General features: G+C 43.3%; 1 protein-coding gene across 2 annotated transcripts in view; it reads left to right on the top strand.

Moving 5' to 3' along the window:
* Positions 1 to 17,603, top strand: part of LOC135041406 (myosin-binding protein H-like) — a 202,567-nt gene extending 184,964 nt beyond the window's left edge. Inside the window, exons 7-12 of one of the 2 annotated variants that reach the window (XR_010235039.1) lie at positions 6,713 to 6,872; positions 9,451 to 9,587; positions 11,902 to 12,088; positions 14,746 to 14,773; positions 16,989 to 17,022; positions 17,427 to 17,603. Coding sequence is in view for 1 of the 2 variants with exons in the window: in XM_063954934.1 (XP_063811004.1) it covers positions 6,713 to 6,872; positions 9,451 to 9,587; positions 11,902 to 12,088; positions 14,746 to 14,756 (495 nt within the window). In the remaining variant the exon portion in view is untranslated. The remainder of the gene's footprint in view (positions 1 to 6,712; positions 6,873 to 9,450; positions 9,588 to 11,901; positions 12,089 to 14,745; positions 14,774 to 16,988; positions 17,023 to 17,426) is intronic. The other variant, XM_063954934.1, reaches the window with a different exon arrangement.
* The last annotated feature ends 586 nt before the right edge of the window (positions 17,604 to 18,189 follow it).

Below are 18,189 nucleotides of genomic sequence, written 5' to 3'. Positions count from 1 at the left end.
ATGACTCCTCCCCTCCAATTGATTTAAATGCTTTGAAAGCACGCTTCTTTTTAGCCATTTCTTTTTGACCTCCTTTTTAAGCCACAAGGGTTTGTGTTTAGTATTCCTGTGTTTACTGTCCATGGGAATGAATTTGTGAATATTGCTATCCAGCAACCCTTTTAAAGCATCCCACATTTCCAAAGTGTCCTTACCATGAAACAAAACTTACCAATCAATGTCGTTTAGCGCCTGTCTCAGCATATTGAAGTTAGCTTTTCTAAAGTTTAATGTTTTGATTGATCCCTTATAGCTATGTTTCTTGAAACTGCTGTCGAATGTGATCATATAGTGATAACTGTTTCCCAAAGTCTCCCCAATTGTAATGTTCGATATAATGTCCACATTATTGGTAATAACTAGGTCAAGAATATTATAGTCTCTGGTTGGATCCTCAATTAATTGAGATAAGTATTGATCCTTTAATGTGTTTAGAAACCTGCTGCTCCTAGTTATTACACCTGAATCGTTACTCCAATTTATATCAGGATAGTTAAAATCCCCTAACACTAGGATGTCCCCCATTTCCGCAGCTATTTCAATTTGCTGTAAGAGTTGTTCCTCCTCATGTATTTGCTTCAGTGCCCCCACTTGTGATCACAACCCATAGCGATTCCACGTTATCTCCAGTCCCCTCGTAAAATAACATCTATTAAGTTTGGTTTTAGAGATGGTTTAACATAAAGACATACCCCTCCTCCCCGTTTGGTAGCCCTATCCCTCCTGAAAAGTGTATATTCCCCCCCAAACTTGCAACCCAGTCGTGGGAGTCGTCCCACCATGTTTCCGTAATACGTATAATATCATATTGATTTTTTTATACAATCCATTCCAATTTCCCCATTTTACCTGATAGGTTTCTTGCATTCGCAAGCATACATTTTAGCTTACTATTTCCCTTTCCCGTTTGTTTTAATGGTATCTTATTATTTACAAGTTCCTTTCTAGAATTACTCTTAACAACTGTTATTCTCCTCCCTCCCTTAGATCCTCCATCATACTCAATACAGGCTTTTTTGCTACTATCCCTATTTGACATATTAGGTATTTCTAACCCCCCAACCCCCTCCGATGTAGGTATTTTCCCTTATGCTATGGACAACATTTTCTAAATACCATACTGTTGAACCGTAATCATCGTAAGTTAATAATTTGGGAATACCATGGGCAATACCTTTGCTAGTAATTCCTGTGCCAATACCCCTGCAATTACCCTTGCGGGCTGGTCCCTCCCCCCTTCGCTACCCCCATTTTGTTCACTACTGTTCTCGCTGTTTGACCCATAGCTTCTAGCTAAACCCTGCCCCCAGGCTCCTAGTTTAAAAGCTCCTCCATCCTTCTAACCATCCTGCCCCTCAGCACCGCAGCCCCCTCCTCATTCAGGTGCAATCTATTGTGACAAAAAAGATGGTGCCTGACTGGGAAGTCCACCCAGTGTTCCAAGAACACAAACCCCTCCTTCCTACACCAGTCTCTAAACCACACATTTACCTCCTTAATCTCCCTCTGTCTCCCTGGGCTAGCGTGTGGCACTAGTAATATTTTGGAGAATATTACCCTAGATGTCCTTGCCTCAAGTTTCTTGCCTAATTCCCTATAGTCTTTCTTAAAGACATCCCACCTACCACTAACTTTGTAGTTGGTGCCGACATACACTAAGACCGCCGGGTCTTTACCAGCCCCTCCTAACAATCTGTCTACCCGGTCCACGATGTGCCGTACCCGAGCACCTGGGAGACAACAAATCGTACAGCGATCACGAACCCGGTAGCAGATTTTCCTGTCTGTCTTACTGATAATAGAATCACCTACCACCACATCAGTATCGGAGGGACTGCTCCTCCGGTTGCTCGAGGGAACAGACTCCTCCGGCTCCGTCATTTCCTCACTGCCATCCTCAGAATCCTCGTCCAGTCGGGTAAATTTGTTGGGATTTGGCAGAACGGAGATGTCCTGTCTCCCTCTCCCCCTCTTTTTCTTCCTTCTAACCGTGACCAAGCTGTCTACCTGGTCATCCTCGTCTACCAGTGTTCCCCCCTACAACTCCTCCACCGTTCTATCTAAACTTTGCTCGAGATTGTGAATACTCCTCAGTCGCGTAACAGTCCGCTCTAGATCAGTTATCTGGGCTTCCAGGGCAGCCGTTCGCTCACATCTCGCACAGATGTACCCACACTTGGACTGTTGTTCCAGGTGCGCATACATCATTCACGACATGCACTGCTAGCTCCCTGTTACCTTCAGAAAAACTAAAAATGAAAGAGAAAAAAAAATATATATAGGGGACAATACAATACTATAGCCTAGCTGTGAAGAGAAACCATATTCATCAACAGAACAGTAATTGATAAAACAATACAATCAAGGACAAGGGGAGATACAGAAGGAAAAAGAAAAACAAGAAATCAGTTGGTTAGACAATGTACAATATAAGAATGTGTCAATGCAAAACAGACAATATAGTAACGTCAATGATACTTGCGTGTCCAGGGGAATCTGGACCTGTCTGGACCTCCTGCAGCACGACCCCCAACACACTTCAGCTGTTCCCCAACTCACACTCCCACACTCAGGGTCGGTCGCTCCCAGGTATTCACTCCCTCAGTTTCAGCTCAGGTTCTTCCCCCACACACACCCTGGGCAGTGTACTCCCCTGGCTCAGCGTCACACCACACTCTCACTCAGAGCAGCAGGGCTCACCTGCACCTTTCAGCGGCTCCTACTCATTCCCAATGAGTTGCAGTGCTCACTCCTGCTTACTGCTCTGCTCAGTGGCTTTCACCTCTCAACATGTGCACACAGAGCGGCAGCTCACTCTCCTGCTGCCCTCTCCACTCCCACACCCGAACAGGTGACTCTCCCTTTCTCCCCCTTACACACGGAGCGGCTCTCCCGCTCACTCTCCTACTCCGCTCCTGCACCCAAACAGGCTCCTGCTCCGGCACCCGCAGTCAATCCTGCATACTCCGGCACCCACACTTCTGCTTCCGGTTCAATGCCTCTGCTTCCGGTTTACCACGAGTAGCGTCCTCATAGCATCCTAGTACCAGGTAAACTGACTTCGCCTAGGAACAGCGGCTGTTATAGGCGAAGCCCATTTAGTCTGTGCAGGAGTATTGTGTTTCTAGGCAAGCATAACATTGTGGCTTAGTCAAAGTCCTGACTTCAATCCAATTTAGATGCTGTGACATTACCATAAGCAGACAGTTCAGGCTTAAAAAACCTCCAATGTGGCTGAACTAAAACAATTCTGCATTGGGCCAAAATTCCTCTACGGTGATGTGAAAGGCTAATCTCCATTTATCGGAAGTGTTTGGCTGCAACTGTTGCGCTAAAGGTGGCACATCCAGTTATTAATTTTAGGGGGCAATTCACTTTTCACATAAGTGTTGTAGGTGTTGGAAAACTTTATTTCATTCAATAAATTAAATAATCAAATGAAAACTGCATTTTGTGTTTACTCAGGCTGTCTTTGTCTTATATTCAGTCTTGTTTGAAGATCTGAAATAAGTAATACCCCTTTCACACAGAAAGGCAAATTCCCAGGTGAAGAAGTTCTACCCAGTAATTTGTTGATAAACACGGGTCCTTTTTCTATGTGAAGTGGCCAACCTGGGTTAAAATTCCAGAACTTCGAGCCAGGAATTTACCACTGTTGGAGACCCGGGAATTTTGATCCGGGTTGACCCTTTCACACAGACGAAATACCCGTTATGATACGAAAATGACCGGGTAGAATTTCTCTACCTGGTAATCTGCTTGTCTGTGTGAAAGGGGGATCAGGTAGTGACCGGCAAAACTACCGGGCACTGAAATGCAGAGTACAAGCTGGGATTTTCAGACATTTCTGTCTGAAAAGGGTATGTGTGCCAAATATGCAAAAAAAGAAGTCAATAAGGGGGCAAAAACTTTTTATTCCACTCTATATAAATTTGAGGACATTGATATTTTAGCAGTGAAATATACAATCAATAAGTAAATTGCTATAGGTAACATAAAATTGATCAGAGGGATGTGACTACTAGGAAATGTAGACTGCATTCATGAGATATTAATGGGTCTATTTATTAATTATCAGCGCTAGGTAAAAATCGGTATGATGTTGTTTGCGGAGCAATTTACCAATCCAGTTCACTCTATTAGCATTAGCCCTACAGATTCTCAAGTAAGCATAAGGTAGTAAATCTTCTATGGCTTGCCACACTACAACCACTTTATGTATGACTCGGAATCAGCCCCAGAATCTCTACTCTCATCAGTAAATTGCTTATGTCCATCAGTGTTATTCTGACTTCTTTTACTTACATCACAATTCATGCTCTGTCTAGGGACAGTAAAGTGTAATGGTTAGCATTACAGCCTCGCAGCACTGAGGTCATGGGTTCAATTCCCACCATGGCCCTAACTGTGTTGAGTTTGTATATTCTTCCCGTACTTGTTTGGGCTTCCTCTAGGTACTATGGTTTCCTACCACAGTCCAAAAATATTCTGGTAAATTAATTGGCTACAAAGAAATGTAACCATAGCATGAATGTGTGTGCATGTACATGTAGGAGGGAATATAGATTGTAAACTGAGGTAGGTACTGATGTGAATAATATTCTCTGTAAAGCAGTGCGGATTATGGGGTATATGCAATTGCGGTCGAATTCCGTCTGGAATTCGACCGTTTTTTAATTCAACACAATTCGACAGTCAGACACCCTGCCGCCGGGACCCGAATTCGACATATTCAATAAAAAACGGATTCGACAGTCCCGCTGTCGAAAAACGGACCAATTGACGGATAGTGTGCGTCCTGGATTTGACTTTTTGGACGGCACAAAAGTGTTAAAAAAACCCAGAAAAAAATTGCTGACCGCGAGTAACCTCACCGCTGACCGCAAAGTTCCCACCATTGAAGATAATGGAGCGGCATAGTGCTATGCGCTGTCTGACAGCTCAGACGCGCACAGCCAATCAGGAGAGTGCCACGACGTGGCGCTCCCTGATTGGCTGAAGGGACCCTCTGTGACAGGAGTCACGGGTGTTCCCGGCATTCGGGGAAAGGGGTCCCATGTGTAAACATGGGACCACTTTCAGTGCGTGGTCCAGCTTTTGCGTTTTATTTTTTTGCCAAGTACGTGGATTACAAAAAAGAAGAGGACAGATTTACACAGGATTTTGGTCAGTATAATTTTATTTTCAGGTACCCCATGGATTCTACATGGACAAGTGGACAGAGTCGGCGTGTGAACATAGGTAAGTATGTGTGTGTCGGTGTGCATGTATGTAATAAAGTTTTACTTTCACGGTGTGCGTGTACTGTTTTTATTTGGGTATTTTTTTTGCAGTAGAACTACAGGTACCAGCGGGCCCGTTTCCCCCCCGCATGCTGGTACTTGTGGTTCTCCAAGTACCAGCTTGCGGGGGAGGCTTGCTGGGACTTGTAGTTCTGCTACAAAAAACAATATTCTTTTATTTGACACAAGGCTATCAGCCCCACATCCGCAGCCCTTGGTTGGGGGGATAGCCTTGGGCTTCACCCCTGGCCCTTGGGTGGCTGGAGGGGGGGGACCCCTTGATTTAAGGGGTCCCCACTCCTCCAGGGTACCCCGGCCAGGGGTGACTAGTTGGGGATTTAATGCCACGGCCGCAGGGACCGGTATAAAAGTGTCCCCCGGCTGTGGCATTATCTCTCCAGCTAGTGGAGCGCGGTGCTGGTGTTAAAAATACGGGGGACACCTACGTCTTTTGTCCCCTGTATTTTTTGCACCAGGACCGGACGCAGAGCCCGGTGCTGGTTGTAAAAATACAGGGGATCCCCTGTCAATTTCCCCCCCGTATTTTTACAACCAGGACCGGCTCAAAGAGCCCGAGGCTGGTTATGCTTAGATGGGGGGACCCCACGCATTTTTTTTCTTGATTTTTAACCCATTCCCACCCCTTCCCACTGAAAAAAATGCTCTGATCTCTCCATATTATTTTAGTCAGTAAAAAAATAATAATATTCTTTTAAAAAATATATAAATAATACTTGTGGCTCCTAATAAACAAACCAAGTAGATAATCCCTTCTAATATAAATAGATATGCTATTAGCAACAAAAAAACATGTTTTTAATTTTTTTTATTAGATTCCGACACCAAAATGAGGCGGACTGAAATTGACGAAATGACTGTCGAAAAGCACTGTTGTCGAATCGACATTCTTCAATTGAATATAGTTTTGTCGAAAAGCCGCATTTTTACTATTGCAGACATGTCGAATTTGACAACTGTAGAATTTCAAAAAGTCGAATCTGTTTTTTTTTGTCGAAAAGTACTGTATTGCATTGTCGAATTTTTTTTGTGTCGAAAATGCCCCGTTTTTCGACATTTGCGGCAATTCGACCGCAATTGCATATACCCCAATGTGTGCACTATATAAATAACTGGTAGTAATAATAATAATAATAATAATAATAATAATAATGTGCAATGCAGAAGATAGTTGTGTAATACGGTTCTTTCTCCAGAATAAATGTCTCACACACTTGTGTAGGACAGCAGTAAACAGCTATCAAGTCTAAATCATATAAATACAATAAACATTTTTTAACTGACAATTTCTTTTAGACACACTTAATGAATGTGATAATTTGGTTGTATTCATACAAAATGTAAGTTATATTTTAATGTGTTAACTATTTCAGGAATGGTTTAATGTCCTTGAGAATTATCGCCAAACTAATTGCACTGTTTCAGACTTAATAATTGGAAATTCCTACTACTTCAGAGTGTTCTCTGAAAATGTTTGTGGACTTAGCGAGAAAGCAGCAGTAACTAAAGACTGTGCTGTCATTAAGAAATCAGGTAAATACTTAATTGTTTATTCTTTATTTCATTTGAACAATCCAATTTAAAAGCATTAATTACTGTATGTGGAACTCAATATAATTTAAATATTTTGACCTTAAAAGGTTCTATTTCTGTAAGCTTAAGTTCATTCCAGGCACTTAGAGGAGAAAGAGATGGTGGTTATCTCCCCTGCTTGGTGCAGTAGAACAGCTGTGAGGACAAAGGTGGAAGTAATGTACCAGTAATCCTGCCACTTCCCACCCACTTCTCCCCTGTGTTTGTGTTGCACCAGCTCCCCATTGTCTTACCAGCCCCCTTCTATCTCTCTAGCCGGGCCCCTACTGTCTTACCAGCCAAACCCTCTTCTGTTTGTCCAGCCAACCCCCCTTCTGTCTGTCCAGCCAGCCCCCATTCTGTCTGTTCATCCAGCCCCCATTCTGCCTGTCCAGCCAGCCCCTATTCTGTCTGTCCAGCCAGCCCCCCTTTCTTCCTGTCCAGCCAGCCCCCTTCTGTCTCATCAGCCAGACCTTCTTCTGTTTCTCCAGCCAGCCCCTTCTGTCTCATCAGCCAGACCTTCTTCTGTTTCTCCAGCCAGCCCCCCTTCTGTCTCTCCAGCTGGCACCCCTTCTGTCTTTCCAGTCAGTCTCCTGGTTCTACAGCAAGCCTTTTCGGTCTCTCCAGCCAGCCACCGTTCTGACTCCCTAGCCAACACCATTCTGTCTCTCCAGCACCAGTCCTCGCATCCAGCTCTCTGCTGCCCACAGACACCTACCTTCTTCTGTGTCTTCTGGCTGCTCCTGTTCCTGCTGAGGCCAGCTCCTCTTTGATGGTGTGGCACACATGACATCATGAAGTCACTCATGTCTGTCACAATAAAACATTTTTTTTTTTTATTGTACCAGGAAGCCACGGGCAAGCTACAGCGGCTGTCTGGAAACCACAGATAGATCCATAACCGCATCCTGCACTGCTGCAGTGAACAGCTGGGCGCCGGCAGTGATTATAGAATGATTTACATGTACCCATTACACCTCGCTTCCTGACAGCTCCGCCCTGGAGGCCAATGCTTCCATATCCTCCAGGAGTCCAACCACTGCTTCTTAATATGGAGTTAAATGTGACTCTGGTATCAAAGCTTCTAGATATAGTGGAGAGATATAAAATACCAACAAATCAGAGCTTGTCATTTTTCAAATACAGCCTGTAAATAGACAGTAAGAAGCTGATTGGTTGGTACTTTATCGTTCTCCACTTTATCTCTCCAAGCTTTGATAAAAGTAGTGAAACACTGTTTACAAAAGCTTTTAGGCATATAATCATACAATCATGTTAAGTATGATATTTTTGTTCTGTTGTACTACAACTAACACGGATATGGCTTATTGGGACCGGTATGGGAGGCCGGTATAGGGGATGCGTAATGTCAGTATAACGACATCGGCATCCCGTGTGCCAGAATGCCGGCAGGGGGGTGAGCGCAATGATGCCCCTAGCGGACTTGCTCACCATGCTGCGGGCTCAGTGGCGGGCTTTGCTAGCCACAGGTTTTATTCTCCCTCTATGGGTGTCATGGACACCCACAGAGGGGGAATCACCTACTTCGCTGGTATTCCGGCAACTATTTAGTACTCCTGTCAGGATCCCGGCGTCGGTATTTGAGACAGTTACGATCCCGACGGGTGGTATTTTAACCGCATACCAGATTATTAGATCTACCCTAAAAAGGTCTACAGTCAATAGATCTACCATTAATGGTAGACATGCATTAGGCCAACAGGGTCAAAAGGTTGACATAGAAAAGGTAGACAGTGGAAATGTTGACAGGGTCAAAAGGTCAACATGAAAATGATTGATACAAAAAAGTAGACAACTTTTTTTGATTTATTGGGTGTTTTGTCACTTTTCTACCACAATCAAGCCCCATTAGTGTACGGCGTCCCCTATGCAGCTTGCTTCACTCGCCATGCTTTGGACAAGATGGCTCACTCCGTTACCCAGGTTACTATTCCCAATCATAGTCCATGTGGATGGTAAAGTATGAAAAAGTTGAAAAAAATGGGGGGAAAAATTCTGTCGACCATATGTGTGTCTACCATTGTCATGTTGACCTTTTAAACTGTTTATGTTTTACATGTTGACATTTTGACCCTATCTACCTAATGCATGTCTACCATTAGTGGTCGACCTATTGAGTGTAGACCTTTTTAGTGTGACTCTATAGAGCGGATGCCAACTGACACATGTAGCTCTGTTTCTCATATCAGTTTATTCACTTCATTTTCCCCTGCTAAAACATAAAAGTCCGATAGGAAAGGATAGAGCTGCCTCTCCTCTTCTAACTCTAGGCATAGGACCACCCTATTTATAGCAAAATCCAGCCATTCACAACACAATAACACCATCTCTGGGATTGCTGAGAAGTAAGCAAATTATGACTTTAATCAAATGCTTTACTAACATTATACCCACTGTGATTTGCATGGATGGCTGCAGATTAGCATTTCATATTTTTTCTTTACATTTTATTTAAAAAAAAAACTTTTTGCAAATGGTAAAAGTTAAAAATGTTTCCTTTTTTTTCTCCTATTAATAGAAAATACATACAAAAATGAGGAATATAAGGAATGTAATTTTGCAGAGGCTCCAAAGTTTACACAAGCACTTTCTGATCGGACAACAACCAATGGATACACTACTAAACTGTTTTGCAGTGTACGTGGCACTCCAAAGGTAAGAAATACTACATCCATTGCATTCATTTTACTTATACATTTTCTTTAGTTACCTGGTGATAGTTTTGTGTTATTATAGATGACTAGACTCATTGACAGACCAAAGGCACAATGCTGAATTTGCAAAAGAGCTGTGCCAGTGAGATGGCATCTTTTGGGGCTTTTTGTATACTCTGGTTGATGGGTTATTCTGGTTGGAATGGCACATGCCTTAAAAATAGTTACAACTATGTGCTAGAATTGCTAAATGGAGAAGCCTGTTTGAAGTTCTGTTAAGCTGTGCCATGCAGGAGCAAGTGATCATTCATGCTTAAGTCATAAAATACTGATATTTCTAAGCACAACTCCTTAAGGAAAAAAAAATAAAAGGTGGTATCTATAAATCAAGAACATGCCAGCCTTGGCACATATTTTTATTGACAGGGAATGGGACCATACATAATACTAACACATACACAGTAACGATTTAAATGAACTATTTATTAAAAATGTAACTATTTATCCACGTTCTCTGTCTCTTTAATCCATGATACTGTACAGTTAAACACAGGAGATTGTCTCCTATACATACACTTGTGAGTTTTTGGGTTAAATCAAAATAAGGATACATTTCTGTTTGTGTGTGATTTTACTCACATGTATGAAAATAATTAACAAATATTGGTGTCCACATTTCTGTCTGGATCCAGTACATACATATAATTTAGAATAGTAGTATGAGCAAAATCCTAAAGTAGGCATGTAGAGCTTACCTTGAGGTATAAGTACCCATTATGATAAGATTCAGCTGTGCATCCCTTGTATGTAATAGGAAAATAGGGCCTAATTCAGACCCGATCGCTGCAACGGCAGCGATCACAGTCTGAAGCCCTTTGGGGAGTGTGCTTGCGCACCCTGTGGGCCTAGTGGGATTCAAAAGCATTTCAGGGCTGCGATTGCCTCTGCCTGATTGACAGGCAGAGGCGGTCGCGGGGCAGGAGGGAGCATGTTAACGGTGTTAGAATTCCATTGGTGGGGTGCAGTCCAGACTACGCAGGCGTGTCCGGACCATTGCATGGGTGAGCCGCGACGGCTGCATGACGTGATACGCAGCCGCTGTGACCCGGAATGCAGTGGGTAGCCGCCTGCCAGCGCAGCTTGGCTGCGCAGGTAGGGAGCTTCTTGGCAGGTGCAAAACATTGCTGCGGTGTGATGCTTTTGCACCCGTGCGGGGGGCGGGAGGGACAGGGCCTAACATGCGGACTAGCCCTCTGCTGGGCGTCCCCCACATGTCAGAGAAACTGATTGTAGATGTGCTATTTTTAGGTCTGAATCATCCCCCATAATGCGTAATAGTGTATAACTGAAAGACTGCACTGTTCCTGTTTTCCATAAGCATTTTGTTGTATGCTCAATGCTAGGAGTGCTTCTATTAACAATCTAAAAAGCAGTCTGTCTGTACACAATAAATATAGGCCCTCATTCCGAGTTGATCGCTAGCTGCTGTTGTTCGCAGCACAGCGATCAGGCTAAAAATCGTCACTTCTGCGCATGTGTATGGGCCGCAGTACGCACACGCGAAGTACTTTCACACAAAACTGCAGTTTTACACAAGGGCGAGCGATGCTTTTCTGTTGCTCTGTTGATCGGTGAGGGATTGACATGAATGGGGCGTTTCTGGGAGGTAACTGAGCGTTTTCCGGGAGTGTGCTAAAAAACGCAGGCGTGTCAGGTGAAAACGCAGACGTGCCTGGGGAAACGGGGGAGTGGCTGGCCAAACGCAGGGCGTGTTTGTGACGTCAAAGCAGGAACTAAACTGACTGAAGTGATCGCAAGGTAGGAGTAGGTCTGGAGCTACTCTGAAACTGCTTGAAAATGTTCACGAGCAGTTCTGCTAACCTTTCGTTCGTAGTTCTGCTAAGCTAAGATACACTCCCAGAGGGCGGCGGCTTAGCGTTTGCACTGCTGCTAAAAGCAGCTAGCGAGCGATCAACTCGGAATTAGGGCCCCAGTGTGATGTTACATACAGAGTACCTTATTGAATAAATTATTTGTATTGGTAGATGCATGGTGAGTGCCCTCTGTATATCTCTATATTGGTCAGTCTGGGACTTACTTTTTGATGTGTGTGGTTAGCTGAATACATAAAATTAGTGTGACAACTAAAACATGGTGATTCTTAATTGTCATTAATTACTTCTAACTGCATTATTTAAAAGCTGTCATTTGTAAAATTGCATATTTGGAAAATAAATACTATCTATATTTTATTATTCTATTAACTAAATTGCAGGGTACTATGCCATGTTTTAATATGCATATTTGCATTACAGCCTAAAATAGTATGGATGAAAAATCAAATGGAAATCAGAGAAGACCCAAAATTTAGATACCTTGTAAATGAAGGAGTTTGTTCCCTTGAAATCCGTAAGCCCGGTCCTTTTGATGGTGGTGTGTATACCTGCAAAGCCGTCAATTCTCTGGGGGAAGCAACTGTAGATTGCAAACTTAATGTTAAAGGTAAGATAGGTTGTGCAGAATTTCAAAAATTCATTATAATCAATATGAAGATTACAGTATAATACAATTTGTAGAAGGGGACAACTCCTTTATGGATATTAGGAAAGTAACTTGTGTCAACTTCGAAAAGAGGGGGATAAAGGCCAACAGATACGTGTTGCAATGGCGCAACGAGACTGGGTGCATGTTCTGTCGGTAGCTGGGGTCTGTAAGAGAGAGGGCAGTCCGCAAACATGGAATCCAGACTGAAGAAACATGAAGTCACCATCACAGTGAGTGGGACAATCTGGCTGGGTGGAGAGGCATGCACTAGGGGTCCTCTTCATCTGTTTCAAAACCATTCTAATGGTGCACCTGTGGAGGCGGGGGATGGGAAGGGATACAGACAAATTTCCAAGGGGACACCGTTTTTCTCATTTGCCCTGGGCGCTATTCATAAGGATAATATGACTTTAACTGAAAATATTTCTACAAATATGTATTTACATTAATCTAGGAACTAAATACAGATGTGTCCACTCCTCACACACCTAGCAAATATATACCATATGGTTTGAGATGCCCGGTGCAGCTGAGCTGCTTTGAGAGGAGTAGCATACCATGGGCAGGATGTAATGCCACCCGAGTTCTGAGCCATGCAGGATGTCGGCCGAACCCGGACATTTTTGTAAAGGGGCAATCACTTACAAGGCATGGTTTTGCCTTGTAAGTGAGTGCCCCTTTAAAAAAAATCCTGCACCGCCACCAAACTCGGGTGGCATTACAGCCCACCCCATCTATTTCTTCAAAATGTTTTTCTTATTGGCATTGCAAAAGCAGCAAAACAGCACTCAAAGTGCACTAGAGATGCTGGACTGCAGCTTTAGCACCAAATTAATTTGTCTTAAACAGATACAAAGTCCGCAGAGGTCGCAGAACGGAAATGGTATGAGAAAAAGCTGCAGCAGCTGCACCATGGCACTTTGTATTCAGATTCAGACTCATTCACACTCTGATATACAAATGTTGCACATCAAATTGATTAATGTAGTCTAGCCAAGTAGCTTTGTCGCCCCCATAAGTTTTATTAATGCAAATAAGACACACATTATGGGCGAGAAAGATGCTTGGCACAGCTCATATGAGACCTGGATCGCTGACAAAGGCTGTTTAGCATGACAGTAGACACAGGGTATAAGGACAAATCTGTCGCTTCTCTGTTTACCTGTTAAAGCTCTAAGCTTATCAGGACCCCTATCCACATTTTTTTATCACTCAACATCGACAGGCCAGTAGAAAGTTCTATGATCACTCCCTATTCCTACCTTGTTCCAAATTGATCAGTATAATTTACCGGTGCATGGGATCTTGGCGGTCATATCAAAGTTTGTGAAGCCAACAGTTGTGAGTAAGGGGGTTCCCCTCTCTCCCCAACCCACTAACCCTCCCTACCTGCAGCCCAACCCTAACCTCCCCCCTTGTTGCCTAACCCTAACCATCCCCCGTGGGTGCATGAACCTAACCCCCTGTCCCCGCTGCCTCAACCTAACCCTCACCCCCCGCAAGCCTAACCCTAACCCTCCGAGGGGGGTGCCTAACCCCCCTCCCCCGGAGTCTAACCCTAACCTCTTGGGACACAGCCTAACTCTATCCCCCCCCCCCCCCGCTACAGCCATAACCTAAATTTTATCACCCCCCCTCCCCCCACGGTTTACCTGTGGTGAGCTGCGGTCTGTCCTCAGTCGGGATACCGTCTGCCGGCATTCCTGCGCCAAGTTGGTGCACCCATTCTGGATGCCGGTGTCGGCATTCAGAATAGGGTCGGCATTCCGGCGTCGTTATTCTGACTGCCAGGATACTGACAGCCAGGATCCTGATTGCATCCGTTCCAAATGTTGTCATGTTCTTATTGGGGGCTAATTTGTTTGTGGAGCACCTGCTGTATGAGGTCTCAAGGACCTTGGCTCCACTACACCAAGGACACTATGGGGTATATTTACTAAGATGGGAGTTCTATTTAAGATGGGATGTGGTTCATAGAGTCGACCACACTTAGGTCTACAGTGTCTATGTCGGACACTATTGGTCGACAGTAACTAAGGCGGCACCTAAAATAGGTCGACACAAGCATTAGGTCGGCATGAGCAAGGTCGACATGGCAAAAGGTCGACATGAGTTCTTTACAAAATTTGGGTGTTGTTTTCTTCGTAGAGTGACCGGGAACCCCAATTAGTGCACCGTGTACCCTCACATGGTTCGCTTCGCTCGCCATGCTTCGGTCAAGGTTACCATTCCCATTCCCAATCTAGTCCACATGGATCGTAAAGTATGAAAAAGTTAACAAAAATAAAAAAATTGTGATAAACTCATGTCGACCTTTTGTAATGTCAACCTAGAACATGTCGACCTAGAAACCATGTCGACATAATGCATGTCGACCAATAGTGGTTGACCTAATGCATGTCGACCTAAGTGTGGTCGATCTAGAGACCGGATACCGTCCATTTAATTATGAACTATGTTTTTATTTATAGTGAGGGGCCACCTGCTCTCTTGTTTCTATATCTTTATTTGCATGCTTTATGTGGTAATCAATATAGATTTTAACAACATTTTTTCTTGAAAACAACATATTACATGAGTGCAATGTAATTTAACTGTAATATTATCTTTTTCAGTGCCACAATAAAGGTGAACAAGCACAAAGTAAGTCAAAATAGTGTTTTTGGAAATTATAGAACTACTACTACTAATGATGATGATGATTTTTTTCTTTCTCTTAAAAATGTATAATAATGCCTGAATCCTATGGTCATATAATGGGCAATTCAGTTAGCAGCTCGGTAGCAACGTGCTGTTCTGGAATGGCACTTACTGGCCAAAACAATTGCTAGAATTAATTTACTTGCACCCCATAATAGGTAGACAAATGCACAGTTGAACCTTGCAGGATGAACAAGCGCACACAGCCATTCATTGAATCAAGCCCTTATTACCCGAAGAGCATGGCTGCACTGCGTTTAATACTGTAATTCGATCCCTGATCACAACATGATAGATCTCATTTACAACCATGTAAAAGAGAAAATCTGCAGAGGAAGTGCTTACTTCTATGCAAATGCATTTCATTTGACAGGATTTCAAATGGGTTTATTGACCAAAATAACAGTTTCTACCAGGGCTGTAACTAGGGAGTCACAATTATGGGCCTCATTCAGAGATGTCTGCAAACCCGATAGTTTGCATACATCCATAGGCGTGCGCAGGGGGGGTGCCTGGTGCGCACAGGCACCCCCTAATGTCTGGCACCCCGATCTCACATGCCTGATGCAACGATCGCCGAGCAGGCTGATTACTGTCCCCTCTGTGCTGCACCCTCTCAGGAGTGCATTACTGACCGGACACCTGGGTTAATCAAGGATGCCACTGCCACTGGCTTCCAAACTCCCGGCTCCACCTCCATGTACAAAAACAGCATGATGTGACGTGATGACGTCATGCTGCTCACACGCCCACCCGTCACACGCCCACCTCTCTACTTCTATTCTATGCCAACGCTAGCCACTGAGGAGGAGCAGCATGCAGCCAGCGTTCAATACTGGCAGGCGGTCGACAGCAGCATTGACACGTCACTCGTTTTTCCAGCAGCAGCAGTACTAGTCTGCGACTGTCAGTGTCAGTGAGTTACTGCAGCTTGCAGGGGAAAGAGAGGGGGAGCCAGACCAGGCTGAGGAGGAGCACTGTAATTGCAGTGAGTGCCATCAGGGGTGTTTGTTTGGTGCACACCCACTGGCATATCTGTAATGGGTGCAGTGTGTGCGGTGCACACGGGCCCCTGGGGTCAGAGGTGGCCCACACCGCACACACTGCACCCATTTCTTCTATACTTACCTTTCTGACGTCCATCGGCGACTGTGTGTGGGCCCCCTCCTCTCCTGTAGCCGTCACCGCCGCTGCTAGCGCACTGAGCGCTAGAGACTCTGGCGCAGTGGACATTTTTCAGAGTCCTGCGCATGCGCTGTAGACTCTGGCACTGTGCCGGAGTCTCTAGCGCTCAGTGCGTAGCAGTGGTGGTGATGGCTACGGGAGAGGAGGGGGCGCACACATGGAGTCTGCACAAGGGTCCCCTCCACTCCAGAGACGCTGCTGTGCACACCACAACCTCTGACAATGCATCTGCATTATTAGGATTGGTACAAGGGTGGATATTTTATATTGCATTGACAGTCAATAGATGATGCTAGTCAGGCCCAAAAGGCGGTGCTAGACACACCCCTCCAACAGTGCACCCCCTAATAAAATGTGCTGCGCACGCCTATGCATACATCTCCGATGATGGGTGGACTGCTCATGTGCCGGCCGTGCTCTGCACTTGGGTAGAACGGGTCCTTTGTGATTTCACGCAATGCCCACTGAGATACAGCCTGAGCCTCTATGTGAGTATGCCTAAAGAGGACTTTATATTCAGTAGTATGAATCAAATAATGACTGTGACAACAATGACTGTGATTAACAACTGTTTTTTAACATCATTAACTCTTTCTTAAAAGACTGGACTGCCTAATATTGCATGCATGCTTATTTATTATCATTAAGAATATATTTTTTTACTTGATACTAGCAAGCCATCTAGATAAACATGGACTAAATTTGAACTGCATGATAGCGTGCAGGGACAGTTCAGATTGAATATATCTCTTCTATATTATATTACCTACAATATTGCAGGAGTGACATTTATTAAAGAAGTGTATGTTTTTTTTAATTATTATTATTATTATTATTTCTTACTATTATTATAATAATATAGTTTTTTATATGTTAATAATATCTGGGAAATAAAATATGTTATAAATCTAATTGTTTATACAGCGCTTCCTTTTGGGGTGATGCCATTCCATCCATTTTTTTTGTTTTGTAGTCTATGCAAGAGCTTATACAGTTACCTCTTATTGGTAAGCCGCAGCACAACTGATTTTCATTATCAATCTCCATTGTTACCCCATATGGGTATATTTACTAAAATGGGAGTTCTATTTAAGATGGAATGTTGCCCATAGCAGCCAATCAGATTCCAGGTATAATCTTCTAGAAGGTGCTAGATAAATGAGAAGTAAAATCTGATTGGTTGCTATGGGCAACATCCCATCTTAAATAAAACTCCCATCTTAGTAAATTTACCCCATAAGACCAGTGCCTTATATGTCCTATTTTGTGGTTGTTGTATGAGCTTGATGTGAAATTTACAGTATAATATTTTTTGCCATCTAACAAAGCAAGAAAAGCAAGTATTTCATATGTGACCATAAAATGATTTATCTGTGACATTAATTTTTTTTCTTATTTTTTTTTCTTTTAGGTTGGAAGTCACTATGTGCATTCTCTCACATCTCACAGTCTTTAAGTGTATTTTGTTAGCCATTTTAGTTACATAATAAAAATGCCATGTTGTATATCTCGGTGTGTAACAATGTTAATAACATTGTAGATATGTAGCTTTATGTGGTTGGCTAATAAAATGTATTTGGCAAAGTAATTGTATAATTTAATTTTAAAAGCCAATGTACAAAATCATTCACCATAATATTTATGCAAGTCTTGTTACTTGCTACTGCACTAAATATGTTATATGATTTGTGTATTTTACCTGAGAATGAATGTTACAATTCAACTTTGTTTACATAAATATGTTAACCTACTGTATGCTCTAAAGATGTATATTCCCACTGTATTCATGACTGCATTTACCAACACAATAGAAACGTTTGCAATATGCACAATGATTGCATTATTTCCACTTTTCATCAACCTTTAGTAGCTAAACCCCTTAGTATACAAAGCACTAACTCTGTTCAGGAGCATTTTGTAAAACCACTAGAAAAGAAGATGGAGAAAAGAGATGGTTGGAGCCTTCACAAAGTTTTTTTTCTTCTTCTAATTATGTGTGGCAAAACTTATGCCATATATAAATGGGGCATTATTTATTTATTTATATTAGATGGGGATATTTTAATTTCCTACTGCAATGATGGAGACAGGGCTGGACTGCTCATCTGGCTCTTCTGGCAAATGCCAGAAGGGTCGATGGGGTTGTGGGCCGGTCCTGTCAGGCAGAGAGCCGG

The sequence above is a fragment of the Pseudophryne corroboree genome, chromosome 2 (assembly GCF_028390025.1).
Source record: "Pseudophryne corroboree isolate aPseCor3 chromosome 2, aPseCor3.hap2, whole genome shotgun sequence".
In the NCBI taxonomy this organism is placed as follows: domain Eukaryota; kingdom Metazoa; phylum Chordata; class Amphibia; order Anura; family Myobatrachidae; genus Pseudophryne; species Pseudophryne corroboree.
The sequence above is the reverse complement of the archived record's forward strand: the minus strand, read 5'-3'. Positions and strand labels throughout refer to the sequence as shown.